Source organism: Gracilinanus agilis, chromosome 5 (assembly GCF_016433145.1).
Source record: "Gracilinanus agilis isolate LMUSP501 chromosome 5, AgileGrace, whole genome shotgun sequence".
NCBI lineage: Eukaryota > Metazoa > Chordata > Mammalia > Didelphimorphia > Didelphidae > Gracilinanus > Gracilinanus agilis.
The window spans coordinates 287,369,446-287,386,047 of record NC_058134.1 but is presented as its reverse complement, the minus strand read 5'-3'; the positions used below and the strand labels follow the sequence as shown (position 1 = coordinate 287,386,047).

Sequence of the window (16,602 nt, the reverse complement as noted above, 5' to 3'; positions counted from 1 at the left end):
CCTAATTGAGTTTAACACAGTGTATTTTCAGCTGCCTGGCAGCATGCAGACACTTTTACCAGATGGGGGCTGAATGAATTATTGAATAGAACATGAATTATTAAATAAAAGATTTGAAATGTGTGATGATTAAAAAAAACAACAAACCTCTTGTGGGATAAGAGAGAAAGTGGGGAAAGAAAGCTTGCTTTTGTTTGGTGGAAATTGCTCTCAAAGTCAGGGCTTGAAAAATTTCCAAAGTCAGGTTCACATGCATTTCTTTGTAGTGTCTAGTACTTTTTGGTGTGACCTCATCCACTCATTCCTGTCCATATTTAATTGATAATAAATGGTAGTTTAAAAGAAGTCCAAGTACTAAATAGGACAGGGGCAGGATTCCCCTTCTGAATCTTTCCAAAAGATCTTTGCAGAAACTCCGTGATGTTTATTCAGGGCTCTATTTGAGGCTAGGAACCAATGCCCTGTTGCGACTTAAGTGCCTTTCCTCACCCTTTTTTTATTTTTCTTTTCTTGAAATCTGAAAAATTAATCTGGCCCCTAGGTGGTTCTTAGATCCTAGCCCTGGCTTACACAGTTACCCCAGCACTCACCCAGCAAAGTGGTTTATTTCCTTTAATGCTACTCAATTTAAGGGATCTAATATAAGAAATTAAGAACAAATTCCAAATCAAGGGTCTTTGCTGTTATTTAACCATGTCAGGGGAATCTGCTAAAAGGACAGAATTTCATGTTTACAATCCCACAGCACCACTTTGCCCCATTCAATTGGCAGAGGGTGTCTGGGATAATGGGGATCATCTCTATGGGTCTGTATTACACAGGCTATAAAACATATACCTTTGTGGCATACCAGAATTTAACCAATCACAGGTGCTATTTGTTGCTTCGTATATTACAAAGCAATAGAGATTTAAGGGATAATGTTCACAGTGGCAGAGTATACGAAGCAATAAATGGCTTTGGAGGTTGGTTAAATGCCAAGTGAAGCCAAGACTATGGTACCATAAACATTATTCCTATTATATAACAGGATAAGGTGTACAACGAGCTGCCTTCATCCCACTGCTACCATTGTTCTTGGCCTAGGAAGAGGCAAAAACAAGTCCAGAGGGCTGTGATTTGACATGTTTCATGGTACAATTATTGATAGGAACCCAATCTGTCTCCAAATTACCCTGAGGCCTTTCTATAGAAAAGACCAGGTGGTAGGTGTCCATAGGGAAAAAGAGACCACAACATGTCACAGACAAGTCTGAGTATAAGCAACAATCCAAAGATCAATCAGGATTTTGCCCTTATTAAAGACAATGACAGGTTGAATGATGCAGAATGGTTGTGACAGAAACCCTCTGTCCAATGACTGATAAAGGGCTAAAACTAATGCCAGTCCATCAGTAGCATCTCTACAGAGGTCTGTTGTAAGTGAGAAATGTGCTGCTATATTCAGAGAAGCAGACAGGTCTTAGCAATATGTTGGTAGTGTCCTTGGCCTTTTTTCATAGGTACTCAAAACTTTAAGCATAACAAACAACTAGTGGAGCAAGATATGTTTAAAGCTGATCAGGATCATAACTGAAGAGAGCTAAGTGGATGCTAAAACCTGCTAAGTTCAAATTTTGACCTAAATTGTGCAAAAATTATCCATTCAAGGACACGTATGTAATAGAAACATGATTGCACCTATGAAATCAATCACCCAAATAAAATATTAGTTTCAGAAATAAGACTTGTAGATTCTTGTTTTCATTTATGATAGAACTTTTACAGACTAACTCAGATAGCTGCTTCCCACAGATAACATGAATGGCTTGGAAAGAGTCTTTCTAGGTCCATGGAACAGATGAGGGCTTAACTATATTCCCACTATTTTATAACACTGAAGAAAAGTAATATTACAGATTATTTACACATAGATGAATACTCTACACATTTTGAAAAAAACCATAGCTCAAATTTGACAAGCCATTTGCCAATCTGGCATCTGGGGTATAGTTTGCCTTAACAACAAACAGTACCCCATTCTCAGGAGATAGCTCCATTAACTTACTCCTGGTACCAATTCCATTGAGAGGTATTAACCAGACTACTGTTTTCCCTAGTTCCTTTTTGTGGAGATGACAGGCCTTGGGGATATAGTCTGTGGAAGAACTCAGGGAAGGGAAAGCAACCACTCCCCCCCCCACCCCCCATCCTATCAACTGTCTTTTAAGACAAGAATGCAGACTGTACGACCTTCAGCAGCATCTTTTCTAAAAGTACATGCAGCACATTTAGAACTCAGCTGTGTCACATTAGACCTACTGTTGGGAAGTAGATCATGAACAGAATCCAAAAATAACAGCCATTAAAGACCTAGCAACCAAAACATGTTTATGTATCCATTGAAGGCCCAGCAGTTTTGATTATATGGTGGGTAGCAGACTCTCCTAGTCTATTTTAGGTAAATTTTCCTCTCACCTTCTTTCAACATTAATCTATGGTGGTTCCTTAATACAAGAGTGAACAGGAAGAACTCCAAGAGAGGGATAGTGAGGGATAAGAAGCATTGCTGAGTAAAATGGGCAATTTCTTTTGATTTTCTTGGAATCTGTCATCTGATTTTAAAGCCAATCCACTTTTTTGAATGTGGTTTTAATAACTTCCATTGTCTTCCTCCCTTCTATAAGTAGAGGGGATGTGCCTGAACCTTATTAAAATATAATATACCAAAAATAAAAACCCTAACTTTCTGTCTTAGAATAGATACTGAGTTATCAGTTCCAAGACAGAAGAGTGGTTAGGGCTAGGCAACGGGGGTTAAGTGATTTGCCTGAGGTTACTTGGCTAAGAAGCGTCTGAGGTCACATTTGAACCTAGGACTTTCCATCTCTAGGCCTGGCTCTCTATCCACTGAGCCACCTAGCTGACTCCATTTTAAGTATTTAATAAATTTAAAAATTTAGTAAATTATGGAAATCCCCTCCCTAAAAACAAACCTTTGATGCCTAAGATGGAAGTTCTAATGAAATTGTGACAACCAAAATACTAGTAGAGCATTAGCAATTAAGGAGAGAGAAATCAGGAAAGACTACTAGTTGAATAGATAACATGTAATTCTTTAAAAGTTACAAAGTCAGGGCAGTTGGGTAGTTCAGTGGATTGAGAGCCAGGCCTAGAGATGGGAGGTCCTAAGTTCAAATCCAGCCTCAAACACTTCCCAGTTGTGTGACCCTGGACAAGTCACTTGACCCCCATTGCCCACTCTTACCACTCTTCCACCTAGGAGCCAATACACAGAAGTTAAGGGTTTAAAAAAAAAAAGTTACAAAGTCCTTTCTTCACAACAACCCAGACCTCACTGCCATTATCTGGGAAGGAAGCTCCTGTGGGGACAGTTATTCTAATCAATTCTACTGCCTCCCTCATGCCTAAGGAAGGCAGCCTAGGTGAATCAGCAGAACATCTCAAGGAAGAGATAGGAGGTAGCTAGTGTCAGGCAAGTCAAACCACCACTACCTTTATTACCATCTGGAATACCATTATCCCCCCAAATCATCAGATTTGCTCCTAGCCCAGGTCCTTCAGATACCATTAACAGGAGAAATCACTGCAGCAAAGTAGCCCACCTTCTTCATCAGTGACATTAACAACTACTGCTGAGCCACTACTAAAAAGACAAATAGGTACAGGAGCCGGCAGCATCCCCCAGACCACCAATTCTGCTTCCAACCTAAGCCTCACAGTTGTAAGAGGGAAATTTAGATATTTTATAGATATTAATTTAAAACGTGGCCGCCAGGAATCAACAATTCAGATTGATTCCGTAATTAAATCAGACCCAAGTCAGCATTGGGTTAAGGCAGTTTATTTACAATCAGGAAGGTAAAGATGTAGGAATAAAGAGAAAGGGGGAGGCTAGTCCAGGCCTGCAGAGGCCTGGACGAGAGAGAAGGTTAAAAGGCTAAATAAATGAAGCTATAAGCCACAAGGCTTAGCAAACAGATAGACTAGTGCCTACTTAAGGCAGAGTTTGGAAGCGGCTTAGGTAGGCCAAGGAAGTCAGCCTAACTTAACCACGGAGACAATACAGAGTAGACGCTGCCTGAGGTCTCAAGGGAGGTCTTTCAGCACCAAGTTCAAAACGGGAACTGCCTCCACAGGAAGTAACCAACATACTTAAAGAGATGGTGTCTTTCGTCACTTCCCATGGGTCCACCTCTAATTCAAGTGGACAAATGGCAGTCTCTACACTGATTTTGGACTGCCCAAAGGGCAGTCCCTTGTTCTTGATTTGTCACTTATTGTCACGTGTGGGGTAACTCGTCCCCCCTCCCCATTAAGGGAGGTGAGGATTGCATCATTTCTATGCCTAGGATGAGTAGGGTTTTGACTATGAATGGGCTAGAGTTAATTCCATGTACACACAGTCTTTGTCAGGAGAAGAACTTCCTGTGGGTGCCTTCCTCACCAACTGCCAACCAATTGCCACACCCAGGGCAAGTGAGCCAACCTAGCTGAAATAGCAAGGAACCCTGAGACAGGGAGACAACAGGAGGCAGCATGTGTTAGGAAAGTCAAACCATTTTAACCACCATCTCTCCTCAGATTCTGAAAGAGATAACCAAGTACCCTGAATCCAAGAGCCTTTGGAATAGCAATGCTTCCTAGGAAGCAACTTCTATGGAGATACAGCCTGGCAACTGCTCCAGCAGGTGTTACTACAGCTACTGAAGACCCATAAAGAAAATTTCTTGATACCAAAGTCCTCAGGTTCTGTCAAATAGCCCAACATCAAAAACTCATATAATTTTATCTGTGGAAATGACACGAAAGAAGAGGTAAGACCATATCTTTTGCTGTAGCCTAAAGACCATGGGACCTTTCCATCTGACTTGCATCATAAACCTTCCTAGGTTTTGTCTCTCCCATTAGAATGTGAGCTCCTTGAAAGTAGGGACTGTTTTACTTTTCTGTTTGTATTTCCACCACTTAGCACAGTGCTTTGCACATAGTTTAATAAATGCTTCATTTGCTATATCATCTTTCACATTAGTTTATTTACCGTTTTATTTGGGGGGGGGTTGATTTTATATGAGTATTTTCTTACAACAATAACCAATAAGGAAGTATGTTTTGTATGATAATACATGTGTAACCCAGACTAAATTGCTTAACATCTCCAAGAGAGAGAGAAAATTTGGATCTTATAATTTCAGAAAAGTTATGCTGAAAATTGTTATTACATGTAATAAAATATTCCCAAATAAAAATAAATAAATAAACGCTTTATTCATTCATTTAACAATATAGTGAACTGGGAACAGTAAGCACAGGACTACTGATAGGTAAGATAACAATGCAAATAGGCTGACCTAAAAATTGGCTTCTGTCTTAGCCATACAACCAACCTCTGGTCTCTGTGAGAAAAAGTCTTTTGGAATCTCAATTTCAGTATTATTCTTTTTCTTAATATATATATTTTTTAATTTTTACTGATATCTTTGTTTTTTAATTGTTTAGACTCCTTCTTATATCCTCTTCCTTCTCTCTCCAAGAACATTATTCCTTATAAAAGGAATTTTTTTAAAAGGAAAAAGAAAGAGAAAGAAAACAAATTCAGCAAAACTAATCAATTAATTGAAAAAAAAACAGGACAGCAAATACAAATCTTTCATTTCTGCAAAGAAGTAAATGGATGTATCTTCTCACATTTTTTCTTTGGGGTCAGACTTCTCATTTGCAATTTTTGCAACATTAAATTTCAATTAACTCTATTCTTTTTCATTCAGACTTGGTCCCTTCCTAAATCAATTCTTTTTGCAGTCCTATCAAATTGTCCCAAAATGACGGGTACTGCTTCACTTTCTGTGCCTAGTTTCTGTTTTATTAGTTTGGAAGTTTTGTTCTGTGAGGAGTTACACACAGAATGCATGGACTGCCAGAACCACAAAGAGCTGGCTAGCTATCAGAAGACCTAGATTCAAATTCTGTCTCTGCATAGACTGGCTGTGTGACAATGGACAAATCACATAACTGCTACATGCCTCCAGTCAACTTTCTAAGATTCTCAGTTGTGAAGGTCATTCCTCCTTGATTTTTTTGCAAAGATATTTCATATAAAAACCAAAACTCCTAAATAAAAACCCAAATAAACTAACATGAAAAATGATTTGCTTTGATCTGCATTCTGACTCTTGGAGATCTTTAAACACAAATTTCTTTGAGCCAGTACCTCCTCTGAAATAGAGTCTAGGGCATCACTGGGTTTAGAGTAACAAAGCTGGTTTATGTCAGAGGAAGGACTTGAAGCAAGCCTTCTTGGCTCTGAGGCACATGCCTCAATCTCCAGTCTTCTCACCTTGGTCACCTTCCTCTGAACCCATTTTAGTCTGCCCCTGTATTCTCTAAAATGCAAACCCAGAAATGAATCACTAGACCCTGTACAATCTGACCAAGATCATCGGTCCTCTCATTCTAGAACCTTCCCCTCCTATTAATGCAGCCTCTGAACTCCTGAGCTATTCTGGAGGACATACCACACAGCAGTTTCAAACTTCCACTTTGCTTGGACAGACATTTAATAAATGCCTCTTGTATGGAAGGCACTGAGTCAGGAGCTACAAAGAAAAAAAGAAATGATCCTGGCCCACAAGATTACATTCTACTCTAAAGCACAAAGCAGTCTGATGAAAGCAGTCTGATGAAGTAGATGGAGGTAGCCTCCTTCTGCCTCAGACACCCATTCATGTTTAATGAAATCATAGTCCAGATCAAAAAAGAAGGGAAAAAAAAATCTTCAAAACACTATGTGCTGGGTACATGAGGTACAAGGACAAAATGAAAACTAAGCCTTGTTCTTAAAGGTCTTATATTCTACTAGGGAAATATAACATGTAAACAAATAAGTATATTAGTGCTGCTAACAAGAACTAGCATTAATATCGCCCTGAAGGGCTTGAAAAACACTTTATATATATAGTAGTTCATTTAAGTTTCACAATAGCATTGTGACAAACAAGTATAATTATTCTTTTTTTTTACAGATGGAGAAACTGAGGCTGAAAAAGGCTATTTTGCTCATGGTCAAACAGCTGGTATATAAATACAAGGATTTGAAGTTAGGTCTCCCTGACTCCGAGTTGAATCACACTGTCTTCCAAATGATAATTCAAAAAGAAAGGAAAGAGAACTAACAACTAATGAGTCTAGGAAATAGCATTTTAGCTAGCCTTGAAGTAACTCTAAAAAGAAGAGTTCATTCCAGGAATGGGGGATAGTCTATGCATAGTGGTAAAGACAGGGTGGCTTGAGGAGCAGTAATAGACCAATTAGCTGGAAACTTTCCAGAGTGGGTAAGGAGAGCAATATGCAATAAGTCTGGAAAAGACTAACAGCAGTTTGTGAAGGGTTTTGGACACTAAGTTGAAGAGTTTGTATTTTGTCATGGAGGCAGTTAAAAGTCACCAAAGATTCTTGAGCAGGAGTATAACATAGTCAGATTCATGCTTTAGGAACATTATTCTTTCAATTGAGAGGACAACAAATTAGAGAGAAGGTAGAGGCTAGAAGATCAATTTTAAGAACTATATTAGCCCAAGGAGAGGTGATGAATTAGGATGGTGGCTGTGAAGAGGAGATAGTACAAGAGATATTAAGGTTGAAAAAAAACACAACAAAACCAACAACAACCAAGATTTGGAAACTGATTAGTTGCAGCATGAGGGAGAAGGAAGAACTGAAGAGAACCTCAAGGTTAAGAAGGTTAAGCGTGACTCTGGAAGGATGCAATGAATCAAACAGAAACAGGATTTTAATGAGGGTTGGATTTAGAAGAGAAAATCCATATGTGTTTTAGATATGAAAAGTTTGAATTTTTAGGAGACCCAGAAGATAGTTACTGAAAGATTAAAATTTATGAAAAGATTATGGTTGGATATATAGACTTGGGAGTCAGTCATATATGCTTAGAGCTTTTTTTTTTTCATACAATCTGTGACTACCCCCATCTTCTTAGATTTGGTTCATCATCCTAGCCTAATATTTTTTTGTATTCTAACTCTGTTATCCAATGTTAATCATCCCTCCAACCTCATCTGCAAATTTGATATACATGCCTTCATTCAGTCACTGGCAAAAATGATAAGCAGAACAGGGCCCAGGACAGAACTGAGGGGCAGTGACTTCTATCCAGATTGACATTCATTTCATCAATTACTACTCTTTGGTCCAATCAATCAAGCAGTTCTAAATCCCCTTATACTATAATCAATCCCCCTGTACTATAATCAAGAATATTTAATCCATCTTATTCTTAAGAATAACATGAGTCTTTGTTAAATGCTTTGCTAAACCCCAGGTAAACTAAGACTATTGCAATCTCCTGATCTAGTCTAATGAACCTATAAAAAAGAAATAATGAAAAGATTAAAACCTATGCTAGTTTTTTTTTTTAACGATTATTGCTACTTTCTAAATGGCTGCTCATTAATAACGTGCTCTAGAATTTAGCCAGGAAGGTCATCAAGGTAACTGTCATAGTTTGAACATTCTTATTTTTGAAAAATCAAGCCAAACTAGCATCTTTTGTCCCAAATTTAATAAAGAAAGTTACGCAACTGTATATGAAAACAAGGTATTAAAATAATGAGAAAAAAACCACGCTCCAAAAGAGATAAAGTTTAAATGCAAAACAGAAGGGAAAAAGGATACTTTCAAATTTGCAAACAATTTGGTACACATTCTAATTGCGATATAATAGAACAACTGGAGCCACTTTGAGTAGAGGGTCTAGATTCTCTATAGACCTTAGGAGGCTGTTACTTGTGGTCACAGGCAAGTCACATGTTCTCTAGGGCTAAACTTCCTCATCTGTGAAAGGGGTTAACAAAATCCATAATACCATAGAGAGGATCAAATAAGATATTAGATATAAAAAGGCTTAGTAAATTCTGAAGCACTATAGAAATGCAAGCTGTTATTAAGCAGTATATAAAGAAAACACAGAGTCCCTCTACACCAGTGATGGGCAGACTTTTTAAAGAGGGGGACAAAGGAAAGGAAATATTCATCTGTCAGTCTGTTTCTAAGGCAACTCTTCCTAAGTTTCATTGTATTGTATCCTACTCATTGTATTTGTCAGATTAGGAATGATGTCCCGGCCAGATAGAACATTACAGGGGGCAGCATCTGGCTGGTGGGCCATAATTTGCCCACCAGTGCTCTATTAGATCTTAACCTGTTGCTAAGAAGCACCATAGTACTCAACACAGATTTTTCCTCTATGAAGGGTTATAAAAAGAATCGAGTAGAGATGCAGATCATTAAGAGGTATCTTTTGCTTTATGAATTAGGTTTTAGTTATAAAGCCAATTTCAATGAAGCAAACTCAATTTCCTCCCAATTAATTATAGGATTTATATTTTAGACTTTAGAGCTGGAAAGCCCCTTAAAGAACTTTTAATAATAATAATGATGATGATGATGATGATTATTATTTAATAATAATTGAAAATATAATGTCATGGAAAACAACACCCCGTATCCCAGTCTGAATTAACAGCTTTTTCAAAGAAAGGGATCAATAGGGGTATACTGAACAGAACAATAAAAGAAAAGGTTGTGAACTCTATAACTTTGGGAGCTTCCCTTTCTTTAACTTTTGTCCACTGCTTCCTCCTATCCCTAAATGATCTAAAATTCTTCAAGTTCTATGGATATTCAATTCACTTGTCTAGAACTTGGTTCTCCTTGATAATGCATTATTTAATACAGCTAGGACATATAAGAGATGTAAATAGGTCTTTGTTTTCTTTCCTTATCCTCTTGTGGAACATGAGAAAAGAATAGGGGAAAAAAGGAAAAACATAAAAATGAAAACAAAGAGAATCTTAAAACAAAAATATTATAAAGCAAAAGCACTTTTTAAAAATGTTTAGATCAGAACATCACAATTTAGATGTGTTTACATTATGTGATGGGTGGGCACCTGCACAAAATGTATTCCAGGGCTCGGCTGGAAAATGGCTGAGTGCCTCTACAAGCTATATACAATGTTCTATACACAAGACCTTGATGGCTGTGCTAGGTGCCTTTCACTAATGGTTCATTCCAAGCCTATATCAAAAATGTCACTGTTTCCCTCCCCTTATTTACAAGCTGAAAATAGACACTAGTATTTTGGGGTTCACAAATGATTGCTGCATTCTCAGCTGCTTCTTAGCATATGATAGGTAGCCATATGTATCTACTAGGGAGTAGAGAGGAAAAATGTCTTAGAAATTTCCAAACTCTCTTTGTATTCAGATGGGCAGTCTCAAAAGCTTAAGGGGAGGGCAATGTTTCTTTCTTGCCCTGTATAGAGAAACAAACACCAGTAGAATAATAATATGGAAGAAAGCAAGGCAGATTTCATTACAGTAGAGTGCCTATACTTCCTCATAACTTGGATTTATACACTGCAAATCCTCTGATCTGATTACCTCCAGTGATCACGTAAAATACCGGCTTTAAACTCTTTGCCTTAGTGATAAAACAGCCACTTTGATTCACAACGAGACATTCACAATAAAGTATATTGTAAACGTACCTGTCCACAGCCCGGGGCATTGCACACAAACGGTCTGTCGTCTCCCATATTTCATATAGCTGAGCGGAGCTGGGGAGAGGAAAGGAAGGGAAAAAGTTATTTTAAATACGATGGGGCAAAACCAAAACAAAACAAAACAAAACCCCACAAAAATATCAAGCCTAGAAGCAGGTGTTGTAACTAGGAATGTAATCTATCAAACACGGGCTTCTTTGGGGGCCCCCAGAACCTGCTAGACATGTGGCATGTGTTAGGTGCCTCAACTAAAACTGGTGATTAGGAAATTTTAGGTTTAAATGATCAAAGAATTTTAAGCCTTTTTAAAAAAAATTTCTCCTTTTCAGATAAAGAACATAAACTCTAATTCTAACTCTCTGTCTCTGTCTCCCTCTGTCTCTGTCTCTCTCCTCAGCTTGCTGAATTACAACCAGCACAGTTTCCTATGTCGATAAATCCGCCGAGTGCCTGATGCACAAGCCATATTTCTGACCTGGAGAAGACCAAAATTTGTCATTTAATTAATTAAGGGATTATAGGAGGGGTGCTCCATTTTACAAGGCCATAATCTGGCTCCCCGGTGTATAAACTACGAGGCTGTTGGCAAGGGCCGTTTATCCCAGATTATTGCCAAGGCAAACAAAGCACCCATCCTATTGGGCTGCGTGGGAAATTATTTTCATTAATACAAAAATAAAAATAAAAACCTTCCCTCCCCACTGGGAGCCTCCCTCTCCCCCTACCAATTGTCTATGTCAAATCAAGAAATATTTGTACCACTCCCACCCCCCCATTCTATTTATGGCTGGGTTTTAAAAAGCAGCAATAAAACAAATGTCATTTCTTTGGGGGTTTACTGGGCAAATATGTTCCGGCTGTTTGTGCTGCTCCTGGCCAGAGTTCCTGGGCGGCTCTGCTGAAGCCAACAGATGTGCACTGCTGCAGGGGAGAACCAAAATGGCCCTAAAAGGAATCACCGATGTTCCCTCAGCTCCTTAGAAGAAGTTAACATGGCTAATATGAATTTCAGCTTATCTTTCCTTTAAAAAAGTATTTAAATTGAGCCCCTGCAAAGTTGGTTGAAATTTCCAAACTGCCAAAGGGCAGCAAGTCATATCAAGTGCTGGTGAGCTTTCCTTCTTCTATCATAACAAAGAATTACACAACTGAGATGAAGATAATCTCATGCTGGAAGAGCAACTTGTGTTGGAATAGATTTGAAAAGGATGGAAAGTATTTTAAAAGGGTTAAAAGAACAAAAAGAGGCATAAGAAATTTATTAGTGTAAGGGAAGTATGCAGAGATATCCCCGAGAATCAGAAAGACAAGAAAGTAGAATATGAGAGGGAAGGAGGAAAGGAGGAAGGGAGTGAGGGATGGAGGGAGGAAGGTAGGAAGGAAGGAAAAGAACTAAACCACAATCCATATATGTATATAGGAGGAGCCACAGAACAACTAAGTTTCAAAATTTTAATTTGAGGTAGAACCAAAATGTCATGTTAGCCTCAGTTAGACTTGTGTGTTAAATTTCAACATTTGACAGTTTCCTGACCAAGAAATCCTGTTTGAATATCAGAGGATAGCTGAGTAACATCTCTTTTACTCTCTTAAAATTCACTCTAGGGGAAATCAGCCTTTTGGGCTGTCTGGCCAGTAAATCACACAACAAACAGGAGCTTTAAAATGTGGGGTGCCAAATGAAATAGAAATGGTTTCTTGGTCATCTTTCAGTGTGATAGGAACAGGGTCTAACTCCGAGGGAAACCAGTGCCACAACACTGCCATAATGGAATAGCGTCTGTATGTACATACGTGTACACAGATTTATACCACATTTAGCCAGGATAAATTGCTTCAATAAATTCTGTTCCTAGGAGCAGCTAAGCTCAAGCTGATGATTGGGTACTAGGAGAATGAGAGCTTCATTCTTCTTCACACAGCCTCAGGACAAGAGGATTTTTCTGGTTTGTTTGCTTTAAACATATGAGGATTTTAACACTTTCTAGAACCATAACACAATGTGAAAAATAAATGCAAAGACCAAGATCAATTTTAGAAAGCAGCTATCATCTCTAGGGGGAAAAACTCCTTAAAGCTGCTGCTAGAGATCAATTTGGCTACCCAGTCCCAGAATTTCTATGCTCAACACTAGTATCTAATGGCTAGTGTTCTTGTATTTCACTCAGGCCCTGTTGCTTACTCTTAACTAGAGAATATACAGTACACAATAAAAATTTAAGCAGAAGCAGTGAACAAGGGACCAGAAGTCAGAATTCTTCAAACTTTAGCTTGATTCTATTATTTGGAAATATTTGCTCTCTTTTTTTGGGAGGAGGGGGAAAAGAGAATGAAGAGATGGGGAGGAATCCAGTTTCCTTGGCAGTGGAACAGGAAGAGCAGTAGTTTAAGGAAGTGATTTGAGAACCCAGAACAAAAAAGGAAACGGAAGACAAGGAGGATATATTGAAGAAGACAGTAAAGCCCCTGGTTTTCAAAAGCTCAGAAAACCAATGATCATAATGGGATAACCAATAAGAGAATACAGGTAGAAAAAACCTCCAGGGAAATCTGAAAAGTGGTTCCTTTCAAGTCAGAGCAGTGATTCTGTCAGACCTGAGTTCCATGAAGAGAGATTTCAGGAGGGCATAAGACCTTGAATGGGGGGGGGGGAACCTTTATTTTAATTAACTTTTAACAGAAATCTAACCTTTCCTTAATTATTTAGAAATACTACTTCTGTGAGAAGGGATTCATAGACTTAGCCAGAAAGCCTGTTGGCATGACAGGAAAAAAATTAAGATCGTCTGTTCAAAAAGAATCATTTTGAATACCCTTTCTATATCACACTGTAAAAAAGCTTTTCAATGTCATTTTTGTAAAATGTGGAAAAATGTGCTTTCTGCCAAAAACTCGAAAAGCCATAAAAATGACACACATGTATACACTTGCATGACTTTCAAAAATTCAAAGTAGCCACTGAATCCATTTGACTAATTTCCTGGTTCCTTTCCGATTGCTGGCCTCATATTTGCTAAGTCATGAAAGGAGATCACAGTGAGAGGAAGAAGACCCTCCTTTATGAGTACTCACAATTACTCAAATCATTCTCTCATTCTTTCCCCACTTTGTCCTTTCCTAATTCCTCTATTTAATTATAATTAAACAAATAGGATAAACTGTATTTTCAGAAAGCTAGAGCTGATACCCAATTTGTTACCAATGTCTCCCCACCACCACTCTTTAGCCTTTGATGCTACTGCTGAAGAAATGCTTGTTGTTTCTTTCTTCTTGACATTTAAAACAAAACTAATTACAAGTCAAACTGATGCCCTCCCACCCTTTCAAAAAATATCCCAACACAACACGTTTCTGTGGTATAAACAGACTGAAACAGAGGGTGAAATCTTGAATAATGGTACTGCCAGTCAATGGAATTTGTAACTGCATTGCTTCTCAAGCAGATCATGTGCCTAGGCACTGCATTCACAGTCTGTCGTCTGCCTCCGGATTTATCCTTCATACAGACTGAACTCAAAACATTTTACAGAACTAAATAATAAATGACGGGAGAGGGAGACACATTAAGAGGCACTGTGCCAAGGGGAATAAGAGGCTTTCAGCTTGGGTCTTTAGAGGCAGAAAACGAAGATGTACAAAAAGGATATCATAAAGGGCAAAGTCCCCAGAGAAAGCTCTTTTACAAAGTATAATCAAAATGCACAGTAATTGAGAGCAGGGGTTCTTAACCTTTTTTGTTTTGTGGACCCCTTTGGCAATCTGGTATAGCCTTTGGATATCTTCTTGGAATAATGTTTTTAAATAATTGAAGGAAATGCTAAATTTCAGTTAGAAACTAATGAAAATAAAGAGGCAATTTTTTCCCCCATCCAAGGTCACAGACCTGAAATTTCTACTGGATTTCAAATTAAACAGACCCTTGAAAGAGAAGAGAAAAAAGTCAATTGAATATTTGGAAAAGCATTGGGAAATCACAATAAGTTCAAAATGGATTTTAATGAATAGTAGTGGGATCTTAAAATGGAAAAGTGTCAGTGAATAAATAAAAGGAAAAGTCTAAAGTAAGGGTGTAGTTTCTATGACTAATTCCCACAGAGCCACCCTCTAACCTTGCTTTAATTATTTCCATAATAACCAAAAGATGTCCTCAATAAAAAGTTTACTTCAAATGAGGAACGAAAGCAACATACAAACCCACTAAGGTGCTTGTTTCTTTAGATTCCTAATGATAAAAACTAGAAGCAATTCAAATAGGAAAATGCAAATAGAGTTGGCAACAGAAGCAGAAGGGCACAAGCACCAAAAAAATCAAAGTTCTTTCTTTACATGTAAGGGACTTGAGGCGATGGCTAACCTTCAAATGACCAGAAATTCCTAAAATATCCTTGTAAAATAGAGGGTCTTTCACTAAGAATGCTTGAAAGATGTCAGTGAATGGTGATAATAATAAAAATAGCAGCAGTTAACACATATTGTGCTTTAAGGTTTATAAAGCACTTTACATATATTACTTCATTTGATTAAAAAAAAAAACAACCAACAAAGCTTCATTTACAATGGATAGGATAATAGGGAACATCTCTAGTTTGTGGACTACTCATGGCCCCTTGTTGCAACCACTACTCTTCTTGGGCCTGTCATCTTGCAATTATACTGTCTTCAAGTACTTCCAGAGGGCAGACCAGGGTGAAGTGTTAACAGTCCTAGTAAAAGGTTGGCAAGGAAGAAGGTTGAGACTAATGACTGCAATTAGATTTTTGGATTATCCAGTTTGTCATCATTTAAAAATTATCCAGGATCTCTTACTCTGCTCTTGTTTTCTTCTCCTTTGGCTCCATTTCTATGAAAAATTGAGAACAGATTATACTTCAGGTTCTCCAATCATTCAGTGAGGGAAAAGGGAAGCATGGGAACATAAACAAGAAATCTTCCTGCTTTTCATATTTGTCAACTAATGTTTGTTGCATTGAGAATGTTTCTTCTGAATATGTTTCAAGTGGGGGAGGAAGTAAGAAATACTGAAATTTTTATGTGGAGATGCTTTCAGAAAAACCTGGGAAGACTTGTATGAATTGATACAGAGTAAACAAAATTAGAACAACATGTACAAGACAACAATATGGTAAAGGCAAATAACTTTTAGAGAATTAGGAATTCTTATCAGTGTAATAACCAAGCAGGATTCCAGAAGATTCATGATGGAACATGTTAGCAACCTCCTGAAAGACAGATGAAGAAATCAGAGTGCAGAATAAGGCAAATAATTTTCTGGATAATAGAGAAATTTGTTTAGAAAGATTATACACATTTATAATGGGTTTTGTTTTTCTTGGGTGAGGGTGGGAGGGAAAGAGGGCAGATTTTTGATCATTAAAAAAAGTATTAAAAAAGGAAAAAAAATGACTATGATTCCTCTAGTCTAAAGAACAGAAATTGGACACATTCATTCAACTCTACATCTTGCCCGTTTCTGAAAAAATGAACCAAATTTGCCTTCAAAGATGCCCTGAAAATGGAACCAGAGTTTGTCAAAGGACAAGACATAAAAGAATGTCAAACACATTATTACTACATTAATTTTCCTATTGGTAATTCTGGGTATAGGGCAGAAAATACTGGGTTTGGGTGCACAGACTAGAGAAAATATACTTGGAAATGAGAAAATTGAGATTAGTATTTGCAGGGTTGTTTTACTTATATTTACAGACATCCCTCACTATATCACAGTTCACTTATCATGGCTTCACTGTATCACAGGTTTTAAAAAAACTATATCTAATTCTGTATTGCAAAGTTACACTTATCCCAGCACACTATTGGCTGATGGAATAAAAGGTGACCCACCACATCGCTGTATTCTGTATCCTGGGTGCTGATTGGCTCAGTGACTGTAGGTTAATAAGAGTGTGGAAAAGATTTATAGGAAAGTGGGAAGGGTTTATAAAACCTTAAAAAACATATAAATAATAAAATAAAATATAATGCTGCTACTTAGCAGATTTTTACCTATGGGGGGGAGGGGG

The 16,602-nt window shown here is 37.8% G+C and overlaps 1 protein-coding gene across 1 annotated transcript in view; it reads right to left on the bottom strand.

Moving 5' to 3' along the window:
- LOC123249580 (cyclic AMP-dependent transcription factor ATF-7-like) overlaps positions 1–16,602 on the bottom strand; it is a 98,922-nt gene that overhangs the window by 61,535 nt on the left and 20,785 nt on the right. Inside the window, exon 2 of the mRNA XM_044678651.1 lies at positions 10,565–10,633. Coding sequence (XP_044534586.1) covers positions 10,565–10,612 — 48 coding nt within the window. The 5' untranslated portion in view covers positions 10,613–10,633. The remainder of the gene's footprint in view (positions 1–10,564; positions 10,634–16,602) is intronic.